Here is a 17,801-nt window from a genome sequence, read left to right on the forward strand (position 1 = left end):
TATATGTGTGCATATGTGCTGGTGCTTGAAGAGATCAGAGGTGTTAGATTCCCTTCAAGCTGGAGTTACAGGCAGTTTATTAGCTGCCTTATGTAGGTGCTAGGAATTGAACTCAGGTCCTCTGGAAGAGCAGTGCTCTTAACTAATGAGCTATACTTCTGACCTTGGGGTAATTCCTAATAGTGAAATCATGCAATATTTTTTAGTATTGGGCTTCTTTCACTTAATTAGTTGTAGTTTTCTATATTTTATTATGAATCCCCTAACTAAAAAGAAAGAAAAAAGAAAACAGTGTATTTCTCTGTAGCCTAGACTGACCTGTAGCTCACCACATAGGCCAGTGGGTCACTACGCCTTTGGGACTCAAACAACTTGTTCACAGAGGTTACATGTAAGATATTTTCATTATGATTCACAATAGTACCAAAATTACAGCTGTGAAGTAGCAACAAAAAGAATTTTATGATTTGGAATCACTACAACATGAGTGTAGAAGGAGCTGCGGGCAGTATTCCTGTCACCCGGCTCCAGCCGCCTGGCTAGCTTATGCCCCGAAATAACAACACACAAACTGTATTCATATAAACACTGCCTGGCCCATTATATCTAGCCTCTTCTTGGCTAACTCTCATATCTTGCTTAACCCATTTCTAATAATCTGTGTAGCACCTTTACCAGGAAAGATTCAGCATGTCTGACCTTGCCGCTGGCTCCATGGCCTCTGACCAGAGAGGAGAGGCATGGCGCCTGGCTTACTTCCCTTCTTCCCAGGATTCTGTTCTGTCTACTCCACCTACCTAATTTTCTGACCTATCAGACCAAGCAGTTTTCTTTATTGAATAATGAATGAAACAACAGATTCACAAATGACCTTCCCAGACTATTTTTTGGGGACTGCCAGCCCCAGAGACTTCTTATTAATTATGAATGTTTGACCTTAGTTTAGGCTTATCCCACTACCTCTTACAGCTTAAATTAACCCATTTCTATTAATTAATGTTCTGGATGTGACTTTTTACCTCTCCTCTATTCCAATTTTCCATGTGTCTCGCTGGCAAATCCACCCAGAGTTCCTCTCTGTCACTGGAAGGCCAACCTATTTTCTCCTGCCCAGCTGTTGATCATTCAGCTCTCTATTAAACCAATCAGAACGTGCCTTAGGCAGGCAAGGTAAAGCAGCTACACATCTTTACACAGTTTGTTCACATAACCTTCAACAGTAACTGCTTTCTTAATTTCTACATAGGCGTTTTTTTTAAAACCTTGCCTCTGATACCTGGCTCATAAGTATTAACTGACAATTCCTTCAGTTCTCTAAACTGTTGTTGTGTAGTAAAATATTAATTTTTTTTTTGTGTGGAATACCCGTGTTCAAAGCTTAGATTACCCAGTTACAGTGGCGTACACCTGTACTCCAGATACTTAGGAAGCAGTGGCTATAGGACCACATGAGACCAGGAACTAAGACCACGCCAGACAACATACAAGATGAATGTAAAGAATGACAGGTCCATGATGACCTAATTGGGAGCCCCAGGTTCCTTGTGGTAGAAGGGTAGAACCAACTTCCACAAGGTGTTCTGTGGTGACCACACAGTGTTTGGGGTTTGTTTTGTCTGTTTTTGTCTGATTTTTCTTTGTTGTGTTTTTGTAACCTGGTCTCAATATAAGCCCAGTCTGTCCTAAAACTCACAGAGAACCATCTGCCTCTTCCTGCCAAGTGCTGGGATTAAAGACATGTACCATCATGCCCAGCATAAACTAATTTTTTAAAAGAAAAAAAATTAGTATATAGTGTGATTGTGTATGTACATTAAAGTGATATATTAAGATGCTTTTCTATATCTTTGCATCTTAACCTGTATTATCAGTAAATGCATTTGTGTAGACTGTTTTTGTCTCGAAAATCCAAAAAAAAAAAAAGACAGTCTGGGCTATTGAAAACTTGTCTCAGAACAAAATAAAACAAAACAAAAATCCCAATAACAATAGGAAAAGAAACCTTCCAAACAAACTCATCCAACAGATTAGAAACAGCAGCAAAAAAGGGGCAAAGGCAAGGCAGGAAAAGGTTAAAGGCCAACTCCAAATCTCCAAGATCAACCACAGGAGGGAATGATGGAGAGGAGTTTGGCCAGGAGCCAGGCATCTGTTCTTTTTTTGTTTTGTTTTGTTTTTCGAGACAGGGTTTCTCTGTGGTTTTGGAGCCTATCCTGGAACTAGCTCTTGTAGAACAGGCTGGTCTCGAACTCACAGAGAACCGCCTGCCTCTGCCTCCCGAGTGCTGGGATTAAAGGCGTGCGCCACCACCGCCCGGCTGTTGTCTCTACTTTGGATTTTACACGATTAAGCAGAGTTTTTCATCTTAGTTAAAGTAAGATAACCCATTATGTGAAAATTCCCACCCCACCCCCAGGGTTTTTCATGTAACAGCTCTGACTCTCCTGGAACTTGATTTGCAGACCAGGTTGACCTCCAACTCACAGAGATCTGTCTCTGCCTCCCAAGTTCTGTGTTTAAAGACATGCACCACCTGACAAAAATATTCTTTTGATTCAGTTTATCTTTGTGATTTGATGAAGTGATATAGTCTAATGCATAATTTCAGTCAAAAGCTTTAATGTCCTTTTTTAACTGCTATTTTATTTTATAAATTGTCAACTTTCCTCTCCCCATCTTCTGTTTTATATTAATGTATTTGTGAATTTGGGGCCATTTGATTAGGCCTCAGACATTCCACAGCTACCTGGAAGATATCATTAACTATCGTTGGGAGCTTGAAGAAGGAAAGCCCAACCCTCTGAGAGAAGCCAGTTTTCAAGACCTTCCCCTGCGCACTCGGGTAGAGATCCTCCATCGCCTATGTGATTACCGGCTAGATGCAGATGATGTCTTTGATCTTCTCAAGGTACCTTTCTAGCAAGCTCCTTCTCTAGAGCAGTAAGAAGCCAGCATTTTGAGCCTGAAATCTAACAGTATTGAGAAGCAGGAGTTTAACTTATTCATAGTAGTCTTCATGCTCTTAATTGATAATGACTTTTATAGACATGCATGAAAGCCATACAGATAGATAACTTTTACATTTGTTTCTTTTCATTTCCCAAGCATTATCTCATACAGGAAAACCTACTTGTAATCTTGTCTTCACACAAAACAGGACTGAATTTGCCACTGATTTTTTTTTTCTTCTGTAATTAACAGTCAAGCTCCAGAGACTTGAAGCTATATCCTCCCCCCCCCCCCCCCCCCCCCCCCACACACACACACACTTTTTTGAGACAGGGTTTCTCTGTGTAACAGCCCTGGCTGTCCTGGATCTGCTTTGAAGATCAGGTTGGCCTGAAACTCAGAGATCTGCCTGACTCTGCCTCCTGAGACTGTTCCACCAAGGCTTGGGAGGGCAATTTCCAATCCTACTCAATCGTTTGGTTAAATATAGCAGTTCTCAGTTGAGCCCTGTGCACAGACACATAAAAGTCATATAACTTAGTGCAGTCCCTGCTGAGCAATTAACATTAACAGTGGGAAGACCAGTACAGATCATTCCCTGTAATTCATTGGAAATTGCTTTCCTGGGTCCCAGCCGTAATTCAGAAGGTGTTTTGTTGTGTAGAGAGATGTCTCAGCGGTTAAAAGCTCTCACCACTCTTCCAGAGGAAGAGCTCACAATTCCAGCTTTAGGGAATTCTTTGTTCTCCATAGCTACTTGCACATATGTGGCACACACAGACACATGCATTTCTTTATTTTTTTAGCGTTTAGTATAGTGCAAAACCACATAAAACAAAGCCTTCAGAACATCTGATTAGAAGTATGCATATAAGTATGGTAGAAACTTACGCCTGTTGTGCCTCTGTAATACCAGTATTGGAGAGGCTGAGGCAGGAGGATTGTTGAGAGTAAAAACTGAGGTCTTTGAGTAAGAACTGCTTTGAGGGTTCCGATTGTATTTAGTATGACAGTCATTCCTTTTACATGTGTACACATAAAATAGCAACTCTAAGCCAAAGAGTTGTACAATTCTTTTTGATTCCTATTTTTGTGCATGGGAGCCGTGGTTGGTTATAGGGAGCACCTAGAATTTCCTCATCTTGTTTATCAAAGAAGGTACCCTCCTATTCTGTCTGTATTTCATCTATCCTATTAGAAAATTATGTACAGCATATTAGGATGTTAAAATATGAGGTGTCTCTAAGTGTCAAGTTTGAATTGTCATTTTAGTTTTCTCCTGTTTTATGTTCTTTGATTTTACAAATCTATTTTCCTGTTCTCCCCAGGGTCTGGATGCGGATAGTCTCCGAGTGGAGCCTTTGGGTGAAGACAATTCAGGTGCACTCTACTGGTACTTCTATGGGACACGGATGTACAAAGAAGACCCAGTACAAGGAAGGTCCAATGGAGAACTCTCCTTGAGCAGGTACTGTCTCTAACATAATGGCTGTGAGAACCGCTCGAGAATGCTATGAAAAAGGCCAGGATGGTGGCACACGCCTTTAATCTGAGCACTTGCAAGGCAGAGGCAGGCAGATCTCTGAGTTTGAGGACAACCCTGGTCTATAGTGTGAGTTTGAGGATAGCCAGAGCTGTTATGTAGAGAATCCCTGTATCTGTCTGGGGGTTGAAGACTGTGAAAGTTAATGTATCAGAATTATATAGCACTTTTTTTTTCTAATAAAATACTTGGAATTTGGCATTTTGTTTTGACTGCCAGTCAGCTTCCAAATAAAGATGCTTGGACTTAGCTTAGGTCCCACTAGCTCTTTTAATTTAATCAGTTTCTATTCATCTGTGTTTTCTGTTGGGGCTTTATGCCTTTCTTTCATTATGTATGTCCTTCTTTTCCTGCCTTCTCCCTGTCTGCTGAGCATAAATTCCTCCTCCTACTTACTCTCTCCCTGCCCAGAACTCCGCCTATACCTCCCCACTCACTGTGGCCATTCAGCTTTTTATTAGACCAATCAGGTACCTTAGTCAGGTAAGTAAAACGGCAACACGTCTTTTCATAGTTAAACAAATGTCCCACTATAGGTATACATAAAAGATTCCCAATAAGCACCTATACAGTTCCACAGACTGTTTAATGCTGCAGGCTTTGAGTACTCCTTTTTTTATTAGGATTGGCAATCTGCCTTAGAAACTTCACGGTCCACCATCATTTCTTCTCATTATCATGGTGCCTAGAATGATGCTAAGCTCTGGTTTTATTGAGACTTTTTTACTGCTGTGAGCAGTGCTTGCTCTTAGCAAGGGGTTAGATGTTACATTTTAATAGAATGTCAGTGTTTCATGATTTCACATTTTGTTATCCCTATATAAGAAAAATCAAGCTGTCTATTCCCTGTTTCTGCTATTTTGCATAATCCATTTTCGTTACCTTGTGGCAGAGAATACTGTGATTACTAATAAATGCTAAAATTATATTAGTTTTAAGTAATACTCTAGAACATTTCTATTTAATGATATTGTTTCTTAGGGAAAGTGAAAGACAAAAAAATGTCTCGAATGTTCCTGGAAAAACAGGCAAAAGAAGAGGAAGACCTCCAAAACGGAAAAAAGTACAAGAGGAAATTATATCAAGGTAAGAAATCGCATTGATTTGTGTTCACAGCTCTCATGCTGGAAGGAACCTTAATTTCACCTCACACTCTGTCTTTACTTGTGCATGAACAGGGCATACATAGATAATTGCTTAGAGAGACCTGAGCCAGAGTCCATGAAATTGTCAAGCAACCCTGTCTTGCATGACATCTATCAAGTTACCTGCCTCCCTGAGCCTCTTACTGTATTGGATGATAACTGCTCATTTAGTGAGGATTAAACTGAACAGGACAGCACATGGCAGTACAAGAAAATGAAGACTGCATTTTAACATACATTTTAAAATTTGTTGTTATATCATAAGAAAGTGGGGCAGTTTAATTGCATGATTATTTTAGGCTATGGATATAGTACAGTGATAGAATCCACAAGGGGTTCCTTTTCCTAGCCTACTCCTACCAAACATTGACTAGTTGAACTTTTAGTAGAGTTGTTATATATCATTCTAGGATTAGGGCTTAATTCTTTCACTGTAGTAATTAAGGTATCTGAACAAGTACAATGAAGAAAAGATAAAATGTAAAACTTTTTGAATCTTTAATTTTATATTTAATTTTAGGAAAGAAAAATACATCATTTGCATCTGGGAAACTTCATATATCATTGCTTTTTTTTTATATCATTAATTTGTTTATGCGTATGTGGAGGGAGTTGTGCAAACATGGATGCCAGAGCTTGATGTTCGTTACTTCCTTGATTTTGGCTTACATTGCTAGCACTGGGATTACATGTTGGCTGTCTTAGGATTTCTGTTGCTGTGATGAGACACTGTACCCCCAAAGCAAGTTGGGAGCAATAGAGTTTATTCAGCTTACACTTTCTAGTCTATCATTGAACAGGAACTTAAACAGGTCAGAAACCCAGAGGCAGAGAACAAGTAGAGGTGCTGCTTACTGGCTTGCTTAGCCTGCTTTGTTCTAGAAGCCAGGACCTCCAGCCCAGGGATGGCACCACCCTCTTCCACTGATCGCTAATTGAGAAAATGCTGTACAGCTGGATCCTATAGTGGCATTTTCTTAATTGAGGTTCCCTAGCGTATGTCAAGTTGACTTAAAACTAGCCAGCACACAAGCTTTGCTTTTTAAAAAAGTAATGTAGGTACTGAGGATCAAACTTGGGCCCTTAACATTTCTAGTAACATAATACCCTCCTCTCATAAGAGTAAATATTCTACTTAATTTAGATAGGTTTGCAGTGGCAATGGCATTTTTGGTGATTTACTTATTTTTATTTTTAAATTTTCTTCTCCCCTAACAACAAAGGCTGAGTCAGGAGGATCCTCAGTTCCAAGCTAGTTTGGACTACATAGCAAGGCTTTGGTAAAGAGATTGGTTATGGAAAGGATTCTTAAGAAATCTTATGGTTAATAAGTAGATCAGTTAAATTTAAGTAGATTACAACTGCCTATTTCTTGCTTAGTGATTTTGTGGAAAATGTCCTGTGATGTATATATTCAAAATCTGTTTTTGGGTTTCCTTCTCTGAGAAGTCCACATGCTCTTGTATAAACAGAAAACTGTTGTGTACCTACTTTATTGTTGGAAACTTAGAACCATTGCATTGGTACACGTAGGCTCATGCTACCCTCTGCTGGTAAGTGACAGACCTTGAGCAGAGGAAGTTCAACTTTTTAGCCCATTTTCTTGCATCTTCCTTAGATCAGGGTAAGTTAGCAACATGTCCTCCTTAGTGTACCATGAGTCAGAGAATTTCGACAGTACCATTTCTTCCTTGGAACTGATGCCATAATCTTGATACTCAGGTTTCCTACAGCAAGCATACCCTACATTCTACTTTTATTTCTCATTAGAATTAGTCTTCCTAACTTTGAATTTTGAGAGCTCACCCCATCCCCAGCCACTATTGTGCTAACTGGATCCATAACTGCAAGAAATTCCAAACAATTTGGGCATGTCAGTGTATTGTTTTAACTACTTTTTCTTTTTCCTGTGTTTCAGTGAAAAGCAGGAAGAAAACGCTTTGGCATCTGACCTACTGACAAGAAATGGTAATAATGATCTTTGTTGCTTTCAAGTCAATAGAATTCCTAAACATACACAGCGATAACACTTTTCTAATCATTCAGTAGTTAGGATGATTACAGCAGTCACCAATTTTTTTTGCTCCCTATTTCATTTTTTTCCCTATCCTCCATCTCAGATTAGAACTAGTTTTGTCCTGTTACCTGGCACAGTATACTAAAGACAAAAACATATGGATGGGCAAGTACCTTCCTGGAGAATGGCCTTTTAATATCAGTGACCTGAAAAGTATTGTATGCATGTTGCCTACATACATATATACACATACGTACATACTTAGATTTTTATTTTTTTCTTTTTCTATTTTTGGTTTTCCGAGACAAGCTTTCTCTATGTGTAGCCCTGGCTATCCTGGAACTATAGACCAGGCTGACCTTGAACTCACAAAGATCCTCTTGCCTCTGTGCCCCCCCCCCCCCCCCCCCCCGCTGGGGTTAAAGGAATGCAACATGCCTGGACTCTGATGAGATTTTAATTATGTGATCCAAATTCTTTAAATTTGGAGGGAAATAGCCATTTTGCAGTATCATGAATGAGATAAGGAATACATTTCTACAGCCTCAGTTTCCAAACCATTTTTCTAGAAAAATAATACATTTTTAAACATTTCTAGAATGTTAAATTTTTCTTTAAATCACAATATAGTTTTGTTTTTGCAGGTATTTGTCTACTTACAAAAAATTACGGTAATAGGAAAATTAAAAGTATACACAATCCTAGCACTTGGGAAGCAGAGATAGGTGATCTCTGAGTTTTAGGCTAGGCTAGTCTATAACGAGACTCTTTAAAAAAGCGGGGGGGGGGGGGGGGGAGGGATAGATTATCATGCAGACATTGTGTAAAGTGCCTATTATCCCAATGGTTGTGGGCTGAAGCATAAGGAGCTTCATAGATCTCTGGAGTTCTACACTTTCATGGGCAACATATTGAGGTCAACATTTTTCTTTGCAGGGTCCCGAGGGCCAGGCCAAGGTACCTGGTGGCTCCTCTGTCAAACAGAAGAAGAATGGAGACAGGTCACTGAGAGCTTCCGAGAGAGGACCTCTCTTCGAGAGCGGCAACTCTACAAGCTCCTCAGCGAGGACTTCCTGCCTGAAATCTGCAACATGATTGCCCAGAAGGTAGAACCTCCCTGCTTATCGGATCTCACTATTCCTGGTAGAACTGATGTTAATATTGCAGCTCATTCACCTGCTTGCTGTCCTTATCCTGAAGGTTGTTTATGATGTTCTCCTTATCTCTGCAAGTCCCACGCCTATCACCCACCAGTCCTTAGAATGACCTCTTAACGACTGGAACCAGCTTTCACCAGGAAATGTGATCTGATTTGGCTCTCCCCTGCTCCCAACAAAAATGATAATTTTAAGGCATAACTTTATGACTATGTATTTCGATCTACACACACATTCCTTATACATGGCATTTTCAAACATTTTTCTGCCTCTTTTTTTCTCCCCCCTGTAGATGTTGTTCAAAAATTTCACTTCAGGTAGGAGAGATGGCTCATGGGTTAAAAGTGCATGCTGCTCTTGTAGAAAGCTCAAGTTCACTTCCCATCACCCATGTTAGGTGACTCGGAGCTGCCAAATGTTATTCCAGCTCCTCAGGATCCAATACCTCCTGAACTCCATGGGCACCTGCATATCCCCCCCTCCCCCCATACACATTTTGTTTTTAAGTCCTTCTTGAAGTAGTTCTGATGACACTTAGCCGCCTTAGTGCTCAAGAGGGTAAGCAGGGGGATTGTGAGCTTGATGCTAGCCTTAATTAATTAGAGTTACTTACTCGAGTGAAGGTTTATTTAATTGAGCAATAGCAACTTATCATTGGCTACACTGCTATTGAATATGACTCCTCCAGCAACCATTAACTGCCATGGCTCTTCAGGTAGGGATTGGTATACCTAGGGACACCCAGCTGGTAAAAACTGATCACTTCCCTCCTACCTTTCCAGCAGGTATTAGTTGCCAATAGTGTCTTGGTTAGGAGTATGTAGGCAGAGACTGCTTGTTCATTCCCTGCCGCCCAGACATGAAATAATTACACATAAACTATATTATTACAACACGGCTTGGCCAATCACTTAGGCATATTGCAAGCTAGCTCTAATCTAAATTAACCCATTTCTCTTATTTTATATTTTACCACGAGCCTTGTATGGTGGCTCGTGTCTTTCTCCTCTGGCAGCTACATGGCACCACCTTTTAGACTCTTGCTTTCTTTCTCTCAGCATTCAGTTTAGTTTTCCCGCCTAGTTCTATTCTGACTCACCATTGGCCAAAATAGTGTCTTTATTAACCAATGATATTAAGATATATTCGCTGCACACACATGGGAATCCCACATTAGGAGTGGGCTTTGTGTTCACTCCTTTTCAGTGCTTAGACTTCGTTCCCCATTCCTGATATAATGAAACACAATGTTTTTCAGTAGTCCCCATGTCAGCTTCTTAATATTGGCATATGAGAGATACCTCCATATCAAATAAAAATATATTAAAATCCATCAAGCCTAAGCTAAACCTAGACTGTAATGTTAATAATGCTAATTTGGAAGACCTTCTACAGTATAATATAAGAGCAACAAGTTTGTTTTTTCAAAATGGGGGAAATCCTGGTAACTAAGCATGCTAGACAAGTGTTTTCCTCGCTGAGCTGTGACCTCAGTCTCTAACAAACAAGAATAAAAAGACTATAAAATGCAAATGGGGTCAAAATGCATGTTAAGTAGGACTTCCTGCCAGTTTTAGCTGGCTAGATTAGTTATTAAAATCCACTGCTAACCATTCTAGACAATACATTCCCACCCTTCAGATCCTTTGAAATTATACCTGCTATCCTGCAGGTTTACAGCCTGTCTGGATTAATATATTTGAAATAGCCAGGGGGTGGTTACACACACTTCTAGTCCCAGCACTTGGGAGACAGAGGCAGGTGGATCTTCTGTGAGTTCAAAGCCAGCCTGTTCTACAGAGTGAGTTCCATAACTATACAGAGAAATCTGTCTCAAAAAAATTTCTAAACGTCACTGAAAATAAATAGTACTAGCAAGTTTATCAGTAATCTTAGACTTATACATACTCTATATCAAAAAAATCACAAAACTGTTAGTATGCATGTATTTTCAAATTCTTTTTTAAGATTTTAATTTATTTTATGTATGTGGTACTATATCTGCATGTACACAATGCTAGAAGAGGGCATCAGATCCCATTATAGATGGCTGTGAGCCACCATGTGGTTTTGCTAAGTTGAAAATCATTGCATTCTGAGCCAGTTCCCAGCATAATAAAAATTTTCCTCTAAAGCAGAAATGATTCTATATAAAATAGTTGACAGAACTAGTATAGTGACTTCTTTCTGTGATTCCAGTATTGGGTCTCCGAGGCAGAAAAACTGCTGAGTTTAAAGCCATCCTGGACTACATATTTTGTCTCGTTTATCTATATTGTATATAGTGAAGGAGAAACAGTATATAATTACCATGTTTTTGGTTTTGGTTTTTTAAGACAGAGTTTCCCAGTAGTTACAGAGCCAGTCCTGGAACTTGCTCTGTAAGTCAGACTGCCTCAGACTAACAGAAATCCACCTGCCTCTGCCTCCCTAGTGCTAGGTTTAAAGTTGTGTGCCACCCCCGTTTGGCACAACTACCATAATTTTAAACACATGAGTCAGTGTATTGGAAGCACTCTCAGAGGACCTTCATTTAATAGTTCTTCTAGCAGAAATGATTTTTCTCAAAGCTGTAGAGGTGTCTATATAGTAGCCTTTGCTGTGCTTGTCATTTATTACTTGAGTTATGTTCAGCATACTGTTTTTATGAGCCTCTTTATATAGGTTGTGTTTCTTTAAAAAAAAATTTGGGCTAGTCAGGCATGGTAGAACATGTCTTTGTTCAGATTATAATTGTTGTAACATTTCTCCCTTCCCTTTTTTTTCTCCAAACACTCCCATAAACCCTCCCTGTTCTTCAAATTTATGGCCTCTTTTTTTCTCATTTACATTCCTAAATATAACCCACTCAGACCATACAGTGTTAGCTTGTATGAATGTTTTCAGAGCTGTATTAGTAAGACTTTGTGGCTATTGCGTCTGCCTTTACTAGGAGACACAGTCTCACAGCAAACTCCCTGATCCTCTGGCTTAAAAATCTTTCTGCTCCCTCTTCTGCAGTGTTTTCTGGACTTATGCCTTTTATCCTATTCTGGTCTACAAAGTGAGTCTCAGGCCAACCAAGGCCCTGCACTCAGGTGCAGAGGCAGACAGATCTCTTGGGAGTTTGAGACCAGCCAAGGCTACACAGAGAAGCAAAAACAACCAAAAAAGGCCAAAGTTACAACTTAGTGGTAGAATGTTTACATAACTTGCTACATATAGCTCTGGGTTTAGTATCCAATGGGGGGGAGGGGGGGAATGTACCTTCTTTCTACCTAGCAGTGCTGAACTGCGTGATGGCTCACACCCATCTAAAATGAAATCTGGTGCCCAGAACACTGTATACATAATAAATAAATCTTTAAAAAATAAATAGTCTATACTGCTTTTTGTTTCAAGAGCTATTATATTACCAGAGAGTCACAACCTCAATTAACCTTCTGCATAGTCCAGCGCGTGCGCACATGCACACACACCAAGGTGTATATAGTTGAGACAGAATTACATAGAATTATTGAAAGAGGGTTGGAATATCAGGTGAGCCCCAATTCCATCTATTAATAGGACATACTTTGTGAGAATCCCATGTTGCTAATCACAGCTTTTCTGATTATGTCTTTATTTTTATGTGAGAGTAGATGTTTTTGCCTGTATTTATGCTTGCAAGTCATGTGTGTGTAGTGCCCATGGCAGTTAAAAGAGGGTGTTGAGTTCCCTGCAACTATAGTTACTCATAATTGTAGCCAACGTGTGAGTGCTAGGGATTGAACCTGGGTCGCCTGGAAGATTGAGTAGCCAGTGCTTTTAAGTGTTGAGCCGTCTCTAACCCCTGTTTAGGGGATTTTGTTTGAGATAGTCTTGTTATATAACCCTGCCTGGCCTGGAATTCACTATGTAGACAGTCTGGCCATAAATAGATTATCCTGCCTATACCTATTGTATGGCGGGATTAAAGTTGAATGCCCTAAGCCTGGTTCTCATAATCACATGCATGTATAATAAGTAGTAAGATACAATGTCAAAAACTTTAATTTATTGGGCTATTTAGATATCTCAGTGGATAAAAACACTTACTACACAAACCTAGCAACCATAATTCAAATCTTGGAACCCACTGTGGAAGGAGAAAAAATAACTCTTGAAAGTCATCCTGTGACCTCTACATGGATGTGCACAATCTCATACACTTACAATAGTAATCTTAAAAATAAAACTTCTTTCTTCAAAATTCAACTAATTCTCAGCACTTGCTTGATGGGCAGGATTTCAGAAGTCATGGACAACCTAATCTACACAGCAAGATGCCAGCCAAGTTTTTTTAAAGGAAAATGTTGAATGGGGCTTAATGCAACAGCGCTTTTGATTCTCAAGTGTGTTTGAGAGATTACATTTGCTGAAAAGTCAGAACTTGAGGACCAGATGAAAGTTTATTTATGAACGAGTCAAAGACTATTCTCCTAGTAAGGTCCCCCTAGAGTCAGTGAGCTATGAGACAATTAAAGCTGAATGCTTCAACAATAATCTGGCTATTAATTTACCACATCCCATCCTAGTCCAAAGATAACAGTGAAAAGTATTTGTCATATGTGAAAATTGAAAGATTTATCATTACTAAAGAACATGACACAAATTTACAACTTAAACAATGTGTAAAGGACGTGCTAAATCCTGAGTGGTAGTCTTGTGAAAGAACTGGCTCTTTACATTTTTATTTAGTTGCTGTAATCTGGTGAACCTGTAGTAGGTGCATGTTATCTCTTCATCACAATTTCAGTTTTCTGATAGCAAAGTAAACTACTATCTTTACACAGAAACTATAAAAGTTTCCATTCATTAAATTAAATTAATTTAAAAGAATTAAAAGAATCCATTCATTCCTACCATTGTTTATAATAGGTTGTTGGAAGCTAAATCTTAACTTTTGGTTTTTGGAGATTTGGGGCTTTTTTTTTTGTTTGTTTGTTTGTTTTTTGAGAATGGGTCTCTTTATGTATCCTTGACTGGCCTGAAACTCAAAGGTGTGTGCTACCTTACACAGCAACATTTGTATTTCCTAACAAATCCAGGTAGAGAGTTAGAAGATTTGATAAATCTTAGGGGATGGGATAGTAAACTTTAATAGTTTGGGGAGAGGGACTGGAGAGAGGTCTCGGTGGTTAATAGCGTTTGCTGTTCCTTTTTGTTGTTGTTGTTTGGTTTTTTAAGACAGTTTCTCTGTGTAATAGCAGCCCTGGCTTTCCTGGAACTCAGTCTGTAGACCAGGCTGGCCTGGAACTCACAGAGATCCACCTGTCTCCCAAGTGATGGGATTAAAGGCATGTGCCACCACTGGCCAACCTGAGTTTGCTCTTTTTGTTCAAGACAGCATATCTCTCTGTAACTTTGGAGACTCATTCTGCAGACCAGGCTAGCTTCTAATTCAGAGATCCTTTTGCAGCTTTCTCCCCTGTGCTGGAATTAAAGGTTTGCGCCTCCACCACCCAGCAGTGGTGGTGCACGCCAGTAGTATTTGTCGAAGGACTCAGAGGCAGGAGAATCCCGAGTTTGCTGTTCTAATAAGAGGTCCCAGATTCACTTCCCCACACTTATATCAGACAGCTCATAATCACCTATAACTCCAATTCTACAGGCTCTGATACCCTCAGGCTTCCATAGATACTTAGATAACTGGTGTACATAAAACCATGCAGACATACATATACATTTTGAAACATAATAAATCTTTTTTAAAGTGGGAAGGTGTAAAACCTGCCTTGAATATATAAAAGATAAGCTTTTATTCTTTTTTATTAAAATTAAGCCAGGGTGTGATGATACCGGCCTAATCCCATCACTCGAGGCTAAGACTAGAGGATTGCTAGGAAGTATAAGCCATCCTGGACTTCATAGCAAAAACAGAAAGAATCAACTATTATTGGTATATTGTTAATAATAGTCCAAACTACTGAAAGTGATACTAGTAAGAACAGAAAGAAGAAAAGTCTGCACGTGGATCAGCTGTCGTGTCTGTTTATATAGTGTCTGACCTATTTATTTGCAATAATGTGATCTTCCTATCATGTCAGGGCTATATGGTGTTGTAATGATCAGTAAATTTTATAATTACTTTATAAGCCCATGCTACTGCATAAACAAATGCTCTTAGAATATTTGTAATTTGTTCCAATCCAAACTTATAATTTGTGACACCTTCCTGAAACATCTAATGTGGACTAAGTTATTGTTACTCGTCAGGCAGTCCATGCCTTTAATCCCAGCACTTGGGAGGTAGAGACAGGTGGATCTCTGTGAGTTCAGCCCGGCCAGCCTGTACTATAGATTGAGTTCCAGGACCGCCAAGGCTGTTTGTTACAAGAGAAACCCTATGTCAAAGAACAAAACAAAACAAAAAACTTCTGCTTAGAAATACTATGCTATAATAGAATTTTACACAAACATAATCAAATTGTTAATAAAGCACATGGTCAGTAACCGAATAGTTAAAGATTAACTTGAAGAACATACAGAATTCATACTATAATTTAATTTTAATTTGAAGGATTAGATTTCATGCTAACCTATAGACATCTATTGAGACATAGATTTTATAGAATTGTAAATTATTTTTGTCTAGCAAAAATGTAACTACCAATATTTACCTTCTACATTGTTGCTGGGTAATTATCCAGCTTCATGGCTAGACCAGGGATGTATCCTGATTCCTGACATTGACTTAAAATTGTCCAGTTTTTCTAATGTTATGTTTGTCGTGTACCCTCATCCCCAGGTTTTTTTTTTATTTAGATCAATTAAACATTTGATACATATTCACTTTAAAAAACCAAAATAGAAATAGGTGTAGACTACTGAAAGTGCTTGTTGGTGGATGGTGGCATATAAATAAACATAAGGAACTTAAGATTTAAATGTATGTACATTGTCTACACAAAAGCTGATAGTAGATGGTTGTGGTGATGCACAAGTTTTATCTTAACACTTAGCATTTGAGAGGCGCAGAAGGTAGTCAGGTTTCTTTTCATACACTTGAATCAGGAAAGCTGGTAGTAATATCTGCAGGAATCAACGGTCACCCTCTGTATCAAGAATAGCTTATCCCTCTTCCATCTAATGTGACAAAACTGGAGTGAAACTGGTTTTGGCTTCTTGTGATATTTGCATGGTAAATTTGCAAGATTTCCTTTGGAAACATTGCTGTTCTGGTGCCGTGTCATAAATGTAAGAAATATCTCCTACTAGAATTGTGAGCTTTAAAGAGGAGATGCTTGGTGAGGTATGTCTATGGACTTCAAAGAAGTACTTGAAGAGGATAAAGGATCATGATATCTTTGGTACTTGTGATTGTATTTTCCTCTGGGAACTGCTTATCCCCAACAGAAAAGCTTCATTTGTATTGTGTCTAAACTGTCTGAACCAGTCCTTGTTATTGGTAAGAGGTTTGCTGTCTTCTATCCTCCCTTAATTTACTCATTCTTCAAGAAGTTAAGACTTTGTATTAAACATTTCTGGGACCAAAGCCACATCTCCACACACCTCCCTCCCTCCCCCCCCCCCTCTCTCTCTCTCTCTCACACACACACACACACACACACACACACACACGAATACCTAGAACTTACGTTAAAGGTTTTTATTGTGTTTTATTTTGTTTGTGTGTGTTCCACAGTGCACCTTATGCATCTCAAGGATCAAACTTAGATAGTCAGGCTTGATAGCAGGTACCTATAGCCTCTGAGTATGCCATCTCCTGCCTGCCTTTTAAAGAACCATCTGATTTTAGTTGCTCCTGGAGCCTCTTTCAGAACCATTCACTTAGGTGAATGTGATAAAATACAGTTTTCCCTTTGTCGTTTGAAGAGACTTTTTGTCTTTATTTGTTTGGGGGGGTTATTGGTGATGTTGTTTGGGATTTTTTGAGACAGTGTGTGGTTTTGTACCCGGGCTGGCCTGAAATTCAGAATCCATGCTGATGTTAGGAAATACTTGGTTGTCAGTGGCTTTTTTAATTGTTACTTGTTAAGATAATATACCTAATACCTTATCCAGGTGAATTGTTGTTTTTCCTTATCATCCTAAAAGATAGACACCTTTGACCCCCTGTTAGATAAATTAGTTACTGGTGTGCCTCAGCGGCCATTCTGCTGGTGGCTGTGGCAGCGGCAGCAGCAGTAGCTGAGAACACCCTAATCTATCTTTTCATTTCTTTTCCTTACTTCTAACTGTAGGGAAAACGTCCACAACGCACAAAGCCAGAGTTGCAACATAGGTTTATGTCTGACCACCTGTCCATCAAATCCATCAAGCTAGAGGTGAGTGTGTCTGAGAGTAAAAAAGTATATTTGAAGAGGGTAGTTCCATTTCATTTCACATACTTTTGTCCTACTTATTATCCCTTGCCTTTAAAAAAAATCTTAATCTCAAATGTTCATTGAAGATTTTTTATTGTTGTTGTTTTGTTTTGAGACAAGATTTCTCCTTGACTGTCCTGGAACTCAACTCTGTAAACAGACTCTCCTTGTACTCTTAAGAGATCTCTGCCTCCCTCTATCTCCTTAGTACTGGGATTAAAGTCATGTGCTACCACTGCCTCGCTTCAAGATTCTTATATGTATAGAGCTTTTCTGGGAAAAGAAGATAGAGAAATAGAAGAATGGGTGACATTCTTTTTTCTTTCTTTCTTTTTTTTTTTTTGTTTGTTTTTCGAGGCTCTTTTTTCTTAAGACATTCCTGGGTGACAAGCACATATTCAGTCTAACATAGATGTGAATAAATTCTGTGATAGGTACAAGAAGTTCATAAGTGCAAAGATGGAAAAAATTTAATCCAGGCAAATAAAGGGCCATTTAGGCAGACAGGGATGTTTGGCCTTCGAGTGTGGGATGGCTAGAATTACGATGGATGGGCAGTGATGTGGAACTGAATGAAGCCCAGGACTTTCCTCACAACAGGAACACTATAAACAAATGTTCCAAGGCAGAAAATGGAATAGTATGGTCAAAGATCCGTGTGTA

The 17,801-nt window shown here is 39.1% G+C and overlaps 1 protein-coding gene across 5 annotated transcripts in view; it reads left to right on the top strand.

Moving 5' to 3' along the window:
• LOC121433858 (cat eye syndrome critical region protein 2 homolog) overlaps positions 1-17,801 on the top strand; it is a 118,926-nt gene that overhangs the window by 71,492 nt on the left and 29,633 nt on the right. For 4 of the 5 annotated variants that reach the window (XM_041632520.1, XM_041632528.1, XM_041632551.1 and 1 more), the window contains exons 3-8: positions 2,725-2,908; positions 4,278-4,417; positions 5,474-5,578; positions 7,556-7,605; positions 8,591-8,760; positions 17,016-17,099. In XM_041632520.1, the coding sequence (XP_041488454.1) occupies positions 2,725-2,908; positions 4,278-4,417; positions 5,474-5,578; positions 7,556-7,605; positions 8,591-8,760; positions 17,016-17,099 (733 nt within the window). The remainder of the gene's footprint in view (positions 1-2,724; positions 2,909-4,277; positions 4,418-5,473; positions 5,579-7,555; positions 7,606-8,590; positions 8,761-17,015; positions 17,100-17,801) is intronic. The other variant, XM_041632542.1, reaches the window with a different exon arrangement.

This window comes from Microtus oregoni, unplaced genomic scaffold, assembly GCF_018167655.1.
Source record: "Microtus oregoni isolate MIOR12 unplaced genomic scaffold, Mior012 000002F_ref0000024, whole genome shotgun sequence".
Lineage (NCBI taxonomy): Eukaryota > Metazoa > Chordata > Mammalia > Rodentia > Cricetidae > Microtus > Microtus oregoni.